Source organism: Tursiops truncatus, chromosome 14, assembly GCF_011762595.2.
Source record: "Tursiops truncatus isolate mTurTru1 chromosome 14, mTurTru1.mat.Y, whole genome shotgun sequence".
NCBI classification, from domain to species: Eukaryota; Metazoa; Chordata; class Mammalia; order Artiodactyla; family Delphinidae; genus Tursiops; species Tursiops truncatus.
Window position 1 is genome coordinate 63,559,322 of NC_047047.1, and position 19,113 is coordinate 63,578,434.

General features: G+C 40.9%; 1 protein-coding gene across 5 annotated transcripts in view; it reads right to left on the reverse strand.

The window, feature by feature from the left end:
- SPAST (spastin) overlaps positions 1–8,356 on the reverse strand; it is a 63,484-nt gene extending 55,128 nt beyond the window's left edge. For 2 of the 5 annotated variants that reach the window (XR_002177881.3, XR_002177880.3), the window contains exon 1: positions 7,682–8,356. Coding sequence is in view for 3 of the 5 variants with exons in the window: in XM_019942992.3 (XP_019798551.1) it covers positions 7,682–8,096 (415 nt within the window). In the remaining 2 variants the exon portion in view is untranslated. The remainder of the gene's footprint in view (positions 1–7,681) is intronic. The other 3 variants (XM_019942991.3, XM_019942990.3, XM_019942992.3) reach the window with 2 other exon arrangements.
- Positions 8,357–19,113: the final 10,757 nt, after the last annotated feature.

A 19,113-nucleotide genomic window follows, 5' to 3' on the forward strand; every position in this document is an offset into this window, starting at 1 on the left:
AAGGTTTTGAATCCCATGTAAAGGAATCATTACAGTTTTGGACATTTTCTTTAAACCTTAAGAATTTCAATCAATTTGTCTTCTTTAAGTCTTGTTTAATTTACTATGGATGGTAGGTAATTTTAATTTTCTTCTGTGCATTTTTGGTATTTTCCAATTCTCTATCAAGAGCTTGCATTCAGGGCTTCCCTGGTGGCACAGTGGTTGAGAGTCCGCCTGCCGATGCAGGGGACACGGGTTTGTGCCCTGGTCCGGGAGGATCCCACATGCCGCGGGAGCAGCTGGGCCAGTGAGCCATGGCCACTGAGCCTGCGCGTCCGGAGTCTGTGCTCCGCAACGGGAGAGGCCACAACAGTGAGAGGCCCGTGTACCGCAAAAAAAAAAAAAAAAAAAAAAAAAGAGCTTGCATTCATACACGAGTACATACATGAGAATAAAAAATCATTTCATCTCTTTTGTAATAAAAAGCTAGGATACTAAGCAATGCTAAGGGGAGACTTCCATCTGTTTTTTCTGAACAAAGGGTCACAATTAGCAAAAATATTTTTATATCACTCTTCAGATAATACGCCTTCTTCCTCAAATCTCATTCTTCCTCAAATCTCACTGTTGCTGTTTCATAAAAAGAGTAGTACAAACTAGGTATCAAGGTTTAACAATGTTCTAACATAACCTCTAGAGGCTGTTAACCTTAAAAGAACTGTAAAATTAATAACAATAGTTTGGGACTTCCCTGGTGGCACAGTGGTTAAGAATCCGCCTGCCAGGGCTTCCCTGGTGATGCAGTGGTTGAGAATCTGCCTGCTAATGCAGGGCACACGGGTTCGAGCCCTGGTCTGGGAGGATCCCACGTGCCACAGAGCAACTGGGCCCGTGAGCCACAACTACTGAGCCTGCGCGTCTGGAGCCTGTGCTCTGCAACAAGAGAGCCCACGATAGTGAGAGGCCCACGCACTGCGAAGAAGAGTGGTCCCCGCTTGCCACAACTAGAAAAAGCCCTGGCACAGAAACGAAGACCCAACACAGCAAAAATTAATTAATTAATTAATAAACTCCTACCCCCAACAACTTAAAAAAAAAAAGCATCCGCCTGCCAATGCAGGGGACATGGGTTCGAGCCCTGGTCCAGGAAGATCCCACATGCTGCGGAGCAACTAAGCCCGTGCACCACAACTACTGAGCCTGTGCTCTACAGCCTGTGAGCCACAACCACTCAGCTCTCGTGCCACAACTACTGAAGCCCATGCGTCTAGAGCCCGTGCTCCACAACAAGAAGCCACCGCAATGAGAAGCCCATGCACCGCAACGAAGAGTAGCCCCCAACGAAGAGTAGCCCCCACTCGCCACAACTAGAGAAAGCCCGTGCACAACAACGAAGACACAGCACAGCCAAAAATAAGTAAATTAAATAAATAAAATTTTTTACAAGTTTGTAAAATAAATAAATAACAATAGTTCCCATTTTCTGAGGACCTACTATGTGCAGACACTAAGTATTTTACAAACATTATCTCAGTCTAATAATAAGTAACTTGTCCAAGATCCTGTGGAGCCAGAATTCAAATGTCAATTTGGATAAGAGGCACTGCAATTTAAAAAGGATAAAATTAGACTCTCAAACCTGAGATAAAGAAAAGCAGCCCCTGACATCGAGGAGCTGGTACCGTCAACTAAGCCTTGGTGTGACAAGGAAATGACCTGACATTACAACTAAGCCTTGGTGTTCTACTGAGTATAAACAATTCCACAGAACAACAACATCAGACAAGGTCACTCTGTGATCATGATGGATGAAGACAAAAATGAGACCACTCTACAATCATGTCTAAACACAGACAAAATGTGAACATTGGCCAAGCCATGAAACACCAAACATCCCCCTCTTCGGGCTAATGACTACTTCTTAACCAACTGCAGCTTCATCCTCACTCTAGTCTTCTCTCTTTGTGGGTTAGATTTAAGATACTTAATCACAGAATTATCCCCAATTCCTGAAAACATCCAATCCAGAGCAAAACCCTGCTTCCTTCAATCCTCCTTAAAATCACCTAATACAAGCCCAAATTCTATAAGTTCTTTTTAGCCTTTTCCTGAGATACACCATGGTTCCCCATGGTGTGTGTTCTCTTGGTTACAATAAGTAATAAATCCCACTTGTTCAGCCATGGATGGGTGTTCTAGTGAAACCTCACTGAAAGGAACTGACAAAATCCACTTAAGAACAACAAACTAATTCTCTCCCTCTCTACTGCAACATAAAATATCTGCAAAAGAACAGAAAGATATGTGAATAAGTATAACGTCTATGCTATACCTATATAGCTGTAAAACACTTACTAGTTCCAAGAAAATTGTGGATTTTGACATTTTTCTTTCCTCACTACCAGAATGAACCACTGAGATGTGAGTGTGCTCAAAGATGTTTTATTCTATAGGATGTCTAGCATGAGCATTTGTTAATAATTCACAAAGCAAGAGAAAAAAAGCCTAGGTCACTGATTAATACCTTCACTGATCTTATACAGGTCAAGAGAGTGGAAAACGAGTAGAAAAGTAGAGAATCTACACTTTGCCATAATTGAAAAATCCAACTACTGTTGGGTAGAGCACAGAGAATAAGATAGTGAAAAAGAGGCAGGAAGGGTTAGGGAAGATCCTTCTTCAATAATTTAATATCCGTTTACTGACTATCCCTTAATTGTCATCAGGATGACTAACAATAATCTTAGGAATCTAGTTACCAGGTGAGTTTTATACAGTTCAACTGTATTCTGTACTAGGAAGAATATAAACTGCAATAAAAATCAGCTAAAAACAGAACAAGGAATGAAGTTCGTAAAAGTGGCTGCCTTTTTGTCTCTTTAGTGCAAATGCCACTAAATATTCTTGAAGAGAAATATAAAGTGTTTATTGTTTATTTAATAAAAAATAATGTTATTCTCTGGGAAAAGTATGATATTATCAGAATGTCCATCCATCAGAATAATTCTTTCCTTGTTCTAATCATTTAAAGCAGAAATTAGGCACAAGAAAATTGTCTGAAATCAATCCTTTCAAAATGGTATCTAATAGTTTTTAGGAATAAAAGAAAGTATACCAAATCTGATACTTCTGATTTCTAATCTCTAGCTCCACCTTCTGAAAATAGATGTGGATAAGCAAGTATTTTGTGTGTTTTAAATAAAGTACTACATTGGATTATATGAAATTATAGTACATGGTAATTAATTTTTTTAAAAACCTTCCATTTTAAATATAAACTGACTAGGAATAAATAAAAAAGGATTTTATTTAGATAACTTCTATCTTTGATGCCAGATGCTGCAGCCCTATCTTATCCTGAGAAACTGGCTCTCTCTCTTTCATACAATACATTGGGCCCTTACTGTCTGTCAAGTCCTACACACTTGAGGTAACTGAGCCACACCTGAAGAACCTGCACCACTGTATTACTCAGGAGACCCCAGGCTTGTCTATCAGCAGGAGCCACCCAAAGCATGTTAGGTCATGTTCTGGTTAATCCAAAGAACCACTATTACAACCTTCTCTCCTCCCCCAAGTATTCCAAGGGGCCCTTGGAATTAAAAGACAGAGAACCTGCTTCATATAAAACAAACAGGGGCTTCCCTGGTGGCGCAGTGGTTAAGAATCCGCCTGCCAATACAGGCGACATGGGTTCGAGCCCTGGTCCGGGAAGATCCCACATGGCGTGGAGCAACTAAGCCCGTGCGCCACAACTACTGAGCCTGCACTCTAGAGCCCGCAAGGCACAATTACTGAGCCCATGTGCCACAACTACTGAAAACCGCACACCTGGAGCCCGTGCTCCGCAACAAGAGAAGGCACCGCAATGAGAAGCCCGCACACCGCAACAAAGAGTAGCCCCCGCTTGCCGCAACTAGAGAAAGCCCACACGCAGAGAAAAAATAAATTTATTTTTTTAAAAAATTGCTTGGTTTCAGATAAATTTAGGCCTTTATGAAAATTCAGTGTCAAAGTTGAGTATGCCATAAAAAAGAATAAAATTCAAAATAAACAGCCACCTTATAAACCAAATTTATTACCTTGTTAAAATAAGATTTAATTTGGCCTTTATTATTTGAAGGCACCAAATGTGTCAATTAACTAATATCACTACAGTCTGAAATAGCCCACTTCACCTGATGAAATAAAGTGGCTTTCAGTATATTTAGAAGCTAGGTCAAGTTTTTAACAGAAAGGGACTGCATGACATTACTAGCCCCTTAATGGTTTGGGGCTAACTACAGAGTTAGGAAACCTTTGAACACTATCCAATTCATTTCAATTTGTTCGTATGTATTTTGATGCAGTAGGAAAGAGGGAGAATAAAATTCTTCTGAAATTAAGTTCTGTATTGTCAAGGATGGCTGAGAGGCAAATAGACTTCAAATGTAAACTCCAGCAACCACTGAATTAAAGGTAAAGTAAAAAAATTTTCAATATGCTAAAGGAAAAATTTGAGATAGAAGAGAACCACGACAACGTAAACTCAGTTTTACTTCACTGTCAAAGGAAAATTAATATAACTAATTTGTTTCGGTTTGATCTAATTTATTTTCTCATATAATGCATCAGTTGTAGAATTCAAACTAGAGTTATCATTGCCTGTTCTGCTGTCCACTTTATAAACTAACTGTATAAATAAAGCAAAACCTTTGAATAGAAACATTATCAGCTGAGAGTGAAATACGTGGTACAGAGATTGCTGAAAATATTTACAGTAAATATTTTAAGAGGAATTAAATATAATAGATAGAGGTATATATGTGATACCCAAAGATAAGTCACCAGCATGAAACCCAAGGTCTGAATTCCACTTCCATTACTTACCCCTCACATGGAACTGATTTCTCTTTAAATCTAAGAGTCCAGGATCCTTTTTTTTAATACCTAAGTTTTCCTTGACCTCTTATGCTACCTCCCAACTCCCATCACCCAGTGTTAACAAAATTTCCTTGTATTTACTGGAATTGATCTACCCTTAAATATATTCCCTCTATTCTAAAACAACTTTTGACCTAGATTAGTAAACTTCAAAGGACTCTATTATAATAAAATAGTGCAATAAAACAGTGCTTCTCTAGGAAGGGATAATGGTATGCTTCTTCATCCTCCCTAGGAGATCGTGGATGCTCCTTAGAGATAAAAAATGAAGCAACATGGAGTTCCCTGGTGGCGCAGTGGTTAAGAATCCGCCTGCCAATGCCGGGGACAGGGGTTTGAGCCCTGGTCCGGGAAGATCCCACATGCCGCGGAGCAACTAAGCCCGGGCACCACAACTACTGAGCCTGCAAGCCAAAACTACTGAAGCCCACACGCCTAGAGGCTGTGCTCCGCAACAAGAGAAGCCACCGCAATGAGAAGCCTGTGCACCTCAACAAACAGCAGCCCGCACTCGCCACAACTAGAAAAAGCCCACAGGCAGCAACAAAGACCCAACGCAGCCAAAAATAAATAAATAAATATTTTAAATATATATTAAGAAAAGAATGAAGCGATTAAAGACTTCCCTCCCAAAACACATGGTATTTTTTTCTCTTTTTTTTTGCGGTACGCGGGCCTCTCACTGTTGTGGCCTCTCCTGTTGCGGAGCACAGGCTCCGGACGCGCAGGCTCAGCGGCCATGGCTCACAGGCCCAGCTGCTCCGCGGCATATGGGATCTTCCCAGACTGGGGCACGAACCCGTGTCCCCTGCATCAGCAGGCGGACTCTCAACCACTGCGCCACCAGGGAAGCCCGGTATTCTTTTCTTAAATGTGCCTCCTTTTTTTAAAAAATAAATTTATTTATTTATTTGTTTTTATTTTTGGCTGCATTAGGTCTTCGTTGCTGCGCGTAGGCTTTCTCTAGTTGAGGCAAGTGGGGGCTACTCTTCATTGTGGTGCGCAGGCTTCTCATTGTCGTGGCTTCTCTTGTTGCAGAGCATGGGCTCTAGAGCGCAGGCTCAGTAGTTGTGGCGCATGGGCTTAGTTGCTCCACAGCCTGTGGGATCTTCCCAGGCCAGGGATTGAACCCATGTGCCCAGAATTGGCAGGCAGATTCTTAACCACGGCGCCACCAGGGAAGCCCCACGCCTCCTTTCTTCAACGTTCTTAACCTCCACTCTGTCCTTACACTCCAAAACCCATGAATACCTGCCTCTTTCCTTATATCCTACTTCTCAGTCCAAGGCCTCACAAAGGAAATAAGTTTCAACAAAACCGACATTCTAGAACAGTTTCTGGAGTTGGTAGTGGAGACACTACAAATGAACTGCAGATTGCTTTTTTTTTTTTTTTAAACTAATGGACAATGAAAATGAGTAGTTAGAGGGAAAAGAAAATCTCAGCATACTGGAGTTGGGACAAAAGGAGGGATTTTCAAAATGCTATAAGACTCCTTCTAACTCCATAAAAAAAATTGGCATTAGCAATTAGCATAGGTTTGGAATGACCTGCTTTAATCTTTTGAACCTCAGTTTGTTCATCTGTAAAATGCTGATACTAACAGTACCTTCACCTCACAGGGTAACTCTGAGGACTAAACAGGTAACACATGTAAAGCTAAGAGCACACAGTGCCTAGCCTATAGAAAGACTAAAAAACGTTAGCTTAAAAGAAATCTGAAGGATGTAGTACCCTTGCTTTCATTCAGAAATAGAAATCTTTAAATTTTATTGTAAAATGGTATTATAAATTAATCCTATTCACTCAATTTCTTAAATATTTATTTATTTATTTATTTTTGGCTGCATTGAGTCTTCTTCATTGCTGCAAGTGCAGCCTTCTCATTGCAGTGGCTTCTTTTGTTGTGGAGCACCAGCCCTAGGCGCGCAGGCTTCAGTAGTTGTGGCTTGCAGGCTCTAGAGCGCAGGCTCAGTAGTTGTGGTGCATGGGCTTAGTTGCTCCACGGCATGTGGGATCTTCCCGGACCAGGGCTCAAACCCCTGTCCCCGGCATTGGCAGGCGGATTCTTAACCACTGCCCCACAAGGGAAGTCCTCACTCAATATTTCAATTTAAAAATTTAGAGGTTACCTTGGAATACTTACTTAGATGAGATCAAATTAACCAGGAGCAAAAGTTTTATACTAAAATAGAACTTTACTGAAAAATACTTAGAAGTCATTACATTCATAAAAATGACTGTTATGAAACTTTTAAAAATAGTGCAAATTCAGCTGTAATCATATGCAGCTGTTCCTTTCAAAACTGAGTCACCATTTGTTCTTTTTTTCTGACACTACAGTACTCTGCTTTCACTAAAAGCCTATAACAAGGCACAGCTTCTTCGATATCAAAACCTTTTGGAAAACCTGGCTCAGAGGAAGCCACTCACTGTTTACAGCGCTAGAAAGGATCTGTGTGGTCACTCTAGGACAACTGTCACTGTCACCAGCACGTCTGGGTGTCTCATAGGGACTTGGGTCATGCAGAAGTGTAGGTGTAGGCTAGTGTCTGAAACAAAGTCACCGGCTAGGGTGCCTGAGAGAAGAGAGGTGTTTAACCGAGAATCGTGGAGGATGAGGGTCTAACCCGAGGAAGCAGTCTCACTGGGCAGATCAATTACGGAGGAGCACCGCCGGCTCCCGCAGGAAAGGGACGCAGGTGTTGCCCTCCCTCGTCGACCCCACCGCTTTCTTCCCGGCGCCGCCGCCCCCTCCCCCCAGGCCCCCAGTTACCTTTCTCGTCCTCATCGATGCGCAAAGCAACGGAGATATACTCGAAGGCCTGCTTGTGGAAGGCTCGGACGCGCTCGGCCTCCCCGCCTGGCACTGGCGCCGGGGGCGAGGCCGAGGCCGGCGCCGGCGCGGCCCCGGAGCTCCTCTTGGCGGCCATGAGGGCGCGGGAGAAGCGCTGGCAGAGCCACACGAAGAGGAGCCCCAGGTGGAAGGCGACCAAACGCAGCAGCGCGAAGCCTACGAACAGCGGGTAGGAGAAGTAGTACAGGTTTCGCTTATGCGGCGATTGGGGCGAAGGGGCCGGCCTTGGGGCGGGGCGGGAGGGGGCCAGGCAGTGGGGCGGAGGCCTGGGAGGCACCGGGCTGCTGGGGCCGCCGGAGCCTTTCTTCTTCCCTCGTCCACCCGGAGAACTCATTCACAGCTCCCACTGCCGCCGCCGCCATAACCCGCCTCCCGCAGACCGACGGCAGCCAAGCGACGGCGGCGGCCACTGGGACGGCAAGGGCCACAGACCCCCACGCGCCCGCCGGTCCCAGGAGCTCGGCACCCCGGCGCGCTGCTCTCCAGCCCCGCCCCTTTCTCCTTGCTCGGCCAGGAGCACAACCCCTTCTCCTCCTCCTGCGGTCGGTAGCTCCTGCCCCTCCCTCTCTGTCCTCTCAGCCGCTCGGTAGCTCAGAACCGCGGCCGGGCGCGCACGCGTACGCGCACGCCCTCCCGAGTCTTTCTCAGGCGCGTGCGCACACGCCGCCGTCTTTGTTGCCCTGAGCTCTTAGTGCGCGTGTGCGGCTCCCGCCACTCCGTCCCTTCCCCATGGAACTACATTTCCCAGTGCGCAGTTCGGCCTACGTCTGCCATAGGGACCGGTCGCTCAGTCGACTTCGCTGACCCTGGGAGCTCTTTAGCAGGGAACTTAGGCTATCAACTCACTGGAGGGACCGCTGCAGCCTGGGGTCGCTCGGCTATTTCTCAGGGCCATCTTACGGTGTCATAGTTTTCTTATATTTCTTTCAGCATTTTCTGCCAGGTCTTCCGCAAAGGCTGGTTGATCTGAGTTCCATCACAGAAGTAATGGGTCCCAATTTAGTAATTATTATGAGAGGACAGCAGTTGTAGAGGCGTACAAAAACTTAAGGTCACCGAAAACGAAACTGTTAGCTCATTGTGATGAAATCATCAGTTCCAGAGATTTAATTAAATTAGTACGTGTTGACATGTCTAATCTGAAGAACTAATGTTTGAATAAGGGAATCCTTAGGTTTTGCTCAGTAATACCATACTTCCTGAGCAATTCAGACTGGGCCTTTTTTTTTTTTTTTTTAATTCTACTCGACTTCGCTTCCTGTATTCTCATGAGCTGCAAGCACAGAACCCTGCTTCCCAGATCACAGAGGTGGAAGCACTAGGTTAACCATACTCTCCTAGAAACTGGAATCTTGGATGGAAACACACTGGGGTAGAAGGTAGTAAGAATTGAGTGTTCTAAAGAGCTGCTCTATCAGTTTATTTCATTGAGATCCTCAGAACTACCAGGTTCCTGGACTGGTCACTTACTTGATAACCTATCCCAAAACTGTTCAATCTATTTCTCTATTTTTCTGCTTCTGTTTTCTCCTTCCCTCCTTCTCTCTTTCTCTCTCCTACTATCTATCTCCCTATCTTTTTTTTCTCTCTTCTCTTTCTCTTTTTACTTGGAATAGCCGTAATTGTTTCTTGTTTCTTGTTGCCCAAAACTAAGGAATACTAATTGAAGTAAAGACCCCATTGTTTACAATGTGAGGTTTACAAGTGCTTCCAAGACTCTCCACATTCTGGCCACAACTTTATCTAGCTTTTCCCCACCACTACTCCCCTACAAGTGTAGGCTATTGCAAAAATGACTTACTCCCTGTTTCCCTCTTACTGTTCCCCACCCCTTTTCCTGCCTCTGTGCCTCGGCCAGTTCCTCATTCTGAAATGCTTTCTCTCTTTCACATCTGATTCATTTCAATTCCTAACTACCCTCTTTTGAACCCTGTGGTACTTTTTGTTGTGTGAAATCTATTAGATTTATACATATATCATGTAAACAAGATGTATACAATGGGCCCTCCGTATCCGTTGTTCTGCATCCGAATTCAACCAACAGCAGATGGAAAATATTTGGAAAAAAATTCCAGAAAGTTCCAAAAAGCAAAACTTGAATTTGCCACATGGCCTGCAACTATTTACATAGCATTTACATTGTATTAGGTGTTGTAAGTAATCTAGAGATGATTTCAAGTGTATGGTAGGATGTGAGTAGGTTATATGCAAAAACTATATCATTTTATGTAACAGGCTTGAGCATCCTGGCTTTTGGTATTGGGGGGGTGGTTCCTGGAACCTACCCCGCACCCCCAGGAAACTAAGGAACAACTGTATAACATATATATAATTTAAAGAAAAATAATAAAATTAACAGCATCTATTTTAAGAAAAACTAATGTAACCAGTTCCTTGAAGCACTCTGTGAGCCCCTCCCTAATCTCAAACTCTTTTCTCCCCCTCTAGAGGAAGCCACTATCCTAAATTTTGGGGGTTTTTTTTTGGCCACCACCCCCCCCCCCGCCCCGCCCCCGCGGCCTGCGGGATCTTAGTTCCCCGACCAGGGATCGAACCTGTAACCCTTTCAGTGGCAGTGCAGAGTCTTAACCACTGGACCTCCAGAAAATTTATCCTGAATTTTGTACTCATCATTTTTTTCTTTTCATTTTAGTTTTGTTTATACATTAACATATGTAAATATGCTGTATAGTTGCCTGGTTTTTACCTTACACAAATATAATCATACTGCATGTATTCTTCTTTTTTTTTTTAATTAATTAATTTATTTATTTATTTTGGCTGTGTTGGGTCTTCGCTGCTACGCACGGGCTTCTCATTGCGGTGGCTTCTCTTGTTGCAGAGCATAGGCTCTAGGCACGCAGGCTTCAGTAGTTGCAGCACATGGGCTCAGTAGTTGTGGCTCGTGGGCTCTAGGGCACAGGCTCAGTAGTTGTGGCTCACGGGCTTAGTTGCCCCACGGCATGTGGGATCTTCCCGGACCAGGGCTCGAACCCGTGTCCCCTGCATTGCAAGGCAGATTCTTAACCACCGCGCCACCAGAGAAGTCCCTGCATTTATTCTTCTTAATTTGATTTTTCTGCTCAATATTAAGTGTTTGAATTTCTTCCTTGTTGATTTGTTTTCACTGCAACTGTTAAATGGGTATTTAGTTTGGTGTCAGCCTTTTTTTTGTTGTTTTTCCTTAAGTAACTAACTTTTTAACTTAGCCAAGACACTGCCCAGTAGTAGAGTGGCTCTAGAGTCTGACTGGTTGCATTCAAACCCCTGCTCCCCCACTTGCTGTGAACTTGGACTAGTGACTTGGCCTTCACATCTGTAGTTCAGCTTCCACATCTATCATCAATACATAATAACGTAGTAGTAGGCAGTGCCTGGAATGAAGTTGTGACTTGATATTTGTTGAAGAATTGTTCTCCCACATCTACATATATACTATAATCCAACAAAAAGTATTGGCAAGTTTCTGAGCACTCTTTGCTCTTTACCAAGACCACAGTTATCCTCAGGTCATTTTTCTTTCCCTTAGAATTTCTTTTCCTCCTACTCCACTGTCAAAATCCTTCAAGACTTAACTCTAATATTATCTTCATGATAAATCCTTCCCTTATCACCTCCAGCAGAAATGACCCTATTTTTTAATTCTTACAACAATATAGTTGGGTTACTCTATGGCTCTTCTAATATATTGTCTTGTGTTATTGTTATTTAAATACTTTATCACCTCCTGATATAGATTATAAATTCATTTCAAGACAGTGGCCAAACTTTACATATTTTGACTCACTTTCTGTACCTAGCCTGATGCCTTGCTTATGGTACTCATTTAATAAATATTAATAATTTGAAAAATGATTCAAACATGGTAATTGTTGTAGATTTCTGTTGCTGTGTAATAAACCACTCAAAAACTTACTGACTTAAGATAACAGCCATTTATTTACTCACAGTTCTGTGAGTCAGCAATTTGGGTTGAGTTTGGCTGGGTGGTCCTTCTGCTGGCCTTGTCTGGGTTCATTTATGTGAATGCAGTAATCTGCTGCAGGCTTGACCAGGGCTGAGTGGCCTAGTTATCTTCATTCACATGTCCAGTTGCTGGTGGTGGCTATTGGCTGGGGCATGTATCTCCAGCAGGGTATTCCAGACTTCTTTATATAGCATCTGGCTTTCAAGAGAGAATGAGTCGAAGATGCAAGGGCTCTTGGAGCCTAAACTTCAAAGTTGTACAATGTAATTTCTGCTGCATTCTTTTGTCAAAGCAAGTCACATGGCCAGCTCCAACATAAGAGATGGGAAAATAAATTCTACATCCTTATGGAGGAGTAGCAAAGTCACATTGCAAAGAGGTGTATATGTAGGGATGGAAGAAATTATTGTGGCCGTCTTTGCAAGTAATCTACCACAGTGATTATGTGCAGAATTTCCTTTTACCTCAATTTCAGATTAGAGCTTAAGATGGATTGCTCATCTAAAAAAGCATTTCCCAGTCACTTTGGTGAGTCATAAAAACATTCCTAGTTTCATTCATGAGGTAAATTAACGAAGTTTAAGGAGACAACAGCAACAATGATGATGATGATGACTACTACTTCTACTAGCTAACATTTATTGAACCCATACTCCAGGCTAAGCAGGTTAACTTTTACTGTTGTAGTCAATCATCACTATTTGAGTTAAGCATTATGGTCTCCATTTTTATAAATAAGGAATTTGAGGCTCTAACAGTCTGTTACTTGCCCAACATCACATATTAGTTAATGACACACACTACTTTAGGGTTTTAAGGTTAAAATCTAGGCTTCCAAAGAAAAACATTTTTACATAGACTTTATATTTTATTAGTCATGAAATAAATATATCATTAGCCCCTGGAACAAGAGTGGTCTTTCATTCCTGAGCATCCAGGTATTGAGTTTCTGGCCCCTGGCCTCTCACTTGCTAAGTCCCTGCTATCCAGTTGTTCTTAATATTGACTGCTTTTCTGTACCTTTGCCATTTTTTCTTTGGTAAAAATATGGGCTTAAGAGTCAGAAAGACTGGGGTTGGTATTTTGGTTCTGCCACTTATTAGTTGTGTGTTATGGAGCAAGTTCTTTAATTAACTCATCTGTAAAATGGGTGGGATAAGAATTAAATTACAAAATGAAAGAATACACCTAAAACCTCCTGCATAATACCTGCAATGTAAGAGGGCTCAATAATTTTATTTGTTTTTATCTCTTACATGTACAATATCATTCCAGAATTCAGACTCCACTAGGATCTCAATTTTTAATAATCTCAGTCCACATCTTCTGCCTTTTGGAATTATATCCCAGTCAAATACATTTTCTAAATTAACATCTTTTGAAATTTGTCTCAAGAAAAATAGTGCCTAGATATTACACTGGCTTTATAATCTCCCTGGACTGAAGATCCTAACCTTCTCAGCCATTTAACCTACAGTGTGACAGCCTCCCAGTTTTCAGATGGCAAGAACTTGCAGAACACTTAATCTTGAAGGGAATCTGGGCCAGTTTCACCAGGACAAAAAGGAGGAGCTGAGTACTGAGCTAACTAATCCAGGACATTTGGTCACTTTATCACTTTAACCCATTAATTTATTTAGAAAGTGACTACCACTAAATAGTTTTTTTGGATATTTTAGCTCTCCTTCTTTTCTAAGGAGCTCCTCAAACCTTCAGTTGGAGAGATGCTGAATTATTTGAAGTAGCGACCAATGACACTTATTAAGGACTTCTTTTCAATTAAAAAAAAATAAGGAAAATAAAGTGGAGCACCTAGAACCAAGAGAAGAGATGGCTGATTTTGAAAAAGGCAGAAAACTTAAAAGAGAGAAACAGAAGGCATGGTTGGAGGTAGGGAATGGGAAGAGTAGAGTAACCATTAGGGGATTATTATCCTATAGCTATGTTAATAAGCAAAAACATCGTTGCGGACAATTAATCATTTCCCCATATTGAGTTCACATTGTGACATATATTAATCATTCATTTGTTCAACAAATAGATAGTAAGCACAGACAATGTGCCAGCTGACGAGTAAGTTGCCAGGATATAGTAGGGAATAAGAGCAAGTTTACAGTCTAATACAATGGCTAAAAAACTCAAATAACAACGAGACACAGTGGTCAGACATATAACATATATGAGTTCCATGTGTGGGTGTGGAATTCAAAAATGTATATATGATGTGAATATAAAGATTTTGAGAAATTGGAGAGTAGCCTTCCCTTATTAAATGGGACAGCTGTTACTCAGCTCCCGCTGATTTTTGCCTTTCAGAAACGTGTGGCCTCTGTTGCCAAAGTTTAAAACATATCAAGAGAAACCAGAATTCTGAACTTTTATGTGAAATTTATTGCTGAGGAGATTCTGGCTCAAAATTTTAAAACAAACAAACCAAAACAAAACTGAGGCACGAGTTTGAGATTCTCTAGTTTACAGAGGATCTGTTACTAGTGAAAGTGTAAATGAACTCATGTTTTTGAAATAGTATTAGGTGTAACAGTATAAATTGTTACCTAATTTGCTCAGCTCAATTTTTAAAGCTGTGAGGCTATGGAAGCGTAAGCGGAGTCAGTTAATACTGGATATTAAATGAATTCCTCCATTTAATTTCTTTGTTAGTGTTTCAGTCTGTATTATGTCCTCTCCACCCCATTCCTCCCTGCTTTGCTTAAATAATTATTCTTTGTTCCAAACTGCTCCAAGGATACCTGCTTACATTTATCTCAACCTCATCTGAACTCCTTCAGAATTTGTGCTCTATATCATTCATCTTAACCTTTAGTCAGTTATCTTTTTTGTAATTTAAATGTATGACATATGTATGTCTGATCGAGCTGAACTAGGATACAAATTTATGAGGGCGGGCACTGTAATTTATATTTATCTCAAGCTCTCCAAGAGTTTCTGATCCCCAAGTTAACCCCCAGATTTTGTGATTTGCTAGGACTCACAGGACTCAGCATATAGTCATACTCACAGCTATGATTTATGACAGCAAAAGGATACAAAGCAAAATCAACAAAGGGAAAAGGCACATGGAGCAAAGTCTGAATGAAACCCGGCATCAACTTCCATGAGTCTTCTCTCAGTGGAGTCACACAGGACACAATTCTTCCAGCATTGAGATCTGACAACATGTGTGAAATGTTGTCTACCAGGGACACTCATAAGAAATTCAGTCCTGCTGATCATGTAGGCACCCTATGCCTAATACATACTAAAAGTCCAGACTCCTAGAAGGAAAGCACGTGCTTAACATAAACCATATTTTTTGCACAAACATTTTAGGCCCAGTGAGTCACTCTCATCATTTAGGGAAAGTTTTATATCAGTGTAGGGAACTGTTTATCACTCAAATTCCTAGATACCAGCCAATCTTGCAAGCAGGACTTCCTAAGGCCAGCAGTCTCAGGCCTGCTATGTTACCTCTTTTCTGCATATGCCTCATAAATACATGGGTAAAGGGAAGAATAAACTGGAAGATTTTTCTTTTAATGCTGTCATACAACCAGTTAGACTCATTACTCATATAAATATTCTTCCACATTATTGCCTGTGTTACAAATAATAACGTGACATATTTTCCAATTTAAAAAATTTATCCAGGGCTTCCCTGGTGGCGCAGTGGTTGAGAGTCCGCCTGCCAATGCAGGGGATGCGGGTTCGTGCCCCGGTCCGGGAAGATCCCACATGCCGTGGAGCGGCTGGGCCCGTGAGCCATGGCCACTGAGCCTGTGCGTCCGGAGCCTGTGCGTCCGGAGCCTGTGCTCCGCAACGGGAGAGGCCACAACAGTGAGAGGCCCGCGTACTGCAAAAAAAAAAAAAAAAAAATTATCCAAATATTTTTGGTCTTTTTTGGGGAGGGCCATGCCGCTTGGGATCTTAGTTCCCTAACCAGGGATTGAACCCATGCCCCCAGCAGTGGAAGCACAGAGTCTTGACCACTGGACCACCAGGGAAGTCCCTGGCCTTTTAATTTTAAAATAAATTCATGCTTTCGGTAAAAAAAAAAAAGTTCAAACAATATAAAAGTTTGCAAAAAGCAAAGACTTCCCTTCCCCATTTTCCCGCTCCACAGGTAACCATATTTATAGTTTGTTGTATATCTCTCCAGGCTTTTTCCTATGCATATACTAGTATATACATGCAAGAAAAAAGAATCTCACTACACAGATTTTCCTACAACATGAATTTTCAGATGAAATTATGTTGTGAATGTTTTTACATGCCAGTACCTATAAATCTACCTCATTCTTTTCAATGGCTACACAGTAGTCCATTGTATTGAGATATCATAATTTAATCTATTCCCAATCTCTTTCTACTAAAAACTGTGGTACAGTAAGTATCTTTGTACCCTTGTACATTTTTGTATTTTTATGGGATTAAAAACACAGAAATAGCATTAGTGTGTCAAAGTGAACATTCCATTTTATTTTATCTCTTTTGTGGTAAGCTCATACTGAGTATGAACTCTTTACATAATACGTGATAGTGAACATTTGTTGACTCACTACTCAGAATCCATTACCTTTCTTCCCTCTTCCTAGCCATTCTAAGGTTTTCCCTTGTGAAACCCATCCTGTCCCATTGCATAGCAGTCATGCAATTCAGGTGGTATTAACTACCACCAGGTCATATCTTCATTATTGCTCAGGGAAGGCAGTAATTTAGGTCTGTGGCAATCAGCACATGGCATCTGCCTTATCGAAATAACTGGTTCAAGTTGGATAGGTGAAAGAAAACTTCAGGCTTTTTTCTCATGGGTAGACCCATGAGAAGTGATGCTTTCCCTCCTGAAATGTGGAAAAGAAATATAAATATAGGCTCTTCTGAGAAACGGCTGAAGTAATTGACAATTTTGGGATGGTAAGTGATATTAAGGTTAGACTTTTCCTTCATTTTTATTATTCTCATTGCTGAGATATGTCTGTATCATAAAAATCAATAATACACTTTATTCATGTCTTTTTTTTGGCCATGCCACACAGCATGTGGGATCTTAATTCCAGGACCAGGGATCAAACCCGTGTCCCCTGCAGTGGAAGCACAGAGTCTCAACCACTGGACCATCAGGGAAGTCCCTATATTCATGTCTTTGAAAAGCCCATTTGATATGTTCCTTGGGGATGGTGGTAAGTGTGCCTGGACATGGAGTTTGGTAGTGAAGACAAGGGAACTACAGATGGAGTAGTTGTCTTCCTATATTAGACAACAAAAAATACTTCCTTGGAAAGTGATTTACCAAATCTGGAATATATACTTTTATGTCTTTTTTTTCCCGTTGTGCAGCACAGGCTCCGGACGCGCAGGCCCAGCGGCCATGGCTCATGGGCCCAGCCGCTCCACGGCATGCGGGATCCTCCCAGACAGGGGCAAGAACCCATATCCCCTGCATCGGCAGGCGGACTCTCAACCACTGCGCCACCAGGGAAGGGAAGCCCTTTAGGTCTTCTTGAAAGGTGGTTGGTGTCCCTCCACACGAACCGCATGCAGAGGTTCCATTTACACTCAATAACTTCTGTGTATTTCTCTGCAAACACATTTGTGTGTGTGTGTGTGTGTGTGTGTGTGTGTGTGTGTGTGTGTGTGTGCGCGCGCGCTGGATCATGTTCTTTACTTCTCTGAGCACTTTCTCTCCCACTAATTATTTAAAAGAAAAAAAAACAGATTAGAAACAACAACAATAACAGGTAGAACAATATCACAATAATGAAGTACTTAGGTTTCACTTAGATTTATATAACTTTTGTTTACAAAGCAGTTTCATCTATCTAATCTCATTTGATTCTCTCTGTGAAGAATTTTTATGCTAATTATATATGTGAAAAAAACATGAAGCTCAGAAGTGTTAAACTATTTGCTTAATTCCACATGGCAAACAAATGAAGGAACCAGGTTTTAATACTTAACTAATCCCAAATCAATTCTTTCTCTACTACACATATTGTATTATTCCTAAATAGGTATTGCCTGTCTAAATAGGTTAATATTTTATTAACAGAATTTGCATCATGTCTGTAAAAAGAGGGTCAAGAACAGTAGCAAAATTATTCTAGATTCTAGAATTCTAGTTCTAGAATCTATAACTACTATCTCCCCAAAACCCCAAGAAGGGAAGGCTAGAGACTAGTACTTTGGTGCAACTGCTTGCTTTCCTTATAAATTCACTTTTGAAAAAAATATTTATCAAATATAAGAGACAAAAAATGAAAAAATGAATATAATAAGATCTTTGCCTTTGAAGAACTAAAATATCTAATTGTATTTAACTGTAAACAAAATATAAGGCAGGATGAGGTAAGTACCATAATAAATAGACATAGTGGAAGTAGATGAGGGGAGTACTGAACAAAGTTTTGTACTACAAGTCCAGATAAGAGCTAAATGTTATTCTCATTCTTTTAATTTATCCCACTCTAGACAGTACACAAGATATAAAGCAGAAACTAACAACAAAAAAATAGTACACAATATTGCAAATTTCGTCATAATGATGGTTTTCAGGGCCATCTTTTTATTTTAATTTTTTTATTGAAGTATAGTTGATTTACAACATTGCATTAGTTTCAGGTGTACAGCAAAGTGATTCAGATATATGTATATACCTATGTGTATATATATATATATTTTTTTTTGGATTCTTTTCTGTTACAGGTTATTACAAAATATTGAGTATAGTTCCCTGTGCTATACAATAGGTCCTTTTTGGTTATCTATTTTATATACAGTAGTGTGTATATGTTAATCTCAAACTCCTAACTTATCTCCCCCATTTTTCTTTTGGTAACCATAAGTTTGTTTTCTATGCCGTACTCTTTAGAATTTTTGATTTCATATCAAAACAACATTCTGCAGTATTTTGAATTAATTTTATACTTCCTATAACTTTCTTGCTACTTTGTTTCTATCATTTCTAGCTGTTATTTACTTTTATTTATTTATTTATTTTTGTTCAGCTCTCTGCTGCTATGGCTTTTTCCCTGAATCTTTCAATTAATGTTATAAATGTAAAAACTTTAGCGAAGCTTTTTTGTAAACCACACTGATAACTTTGTTTTTTGATTGAGAGAAACCTGGCCTATAGTTAATTATTCTGTGCTGTTTCCTTTAGTAATCATTTTTACATTCTGTCCTTTTTCTTCAGTAGTGTCAGTGTCTTAATTAAAATCCAGTTTTAACTGTGAATCAATTCAATATATGTTGTGTACCTATGATGTACCAGGCACCATGTGAAGCATAAAGATATATAAAACAAGTTCTCTGTCCTGAAGGAGCTCACAGTCTAGCTTCCTACTTTACTAATACTGTCAGTACTTAGAAAATGTAAATTAGCAGCTCT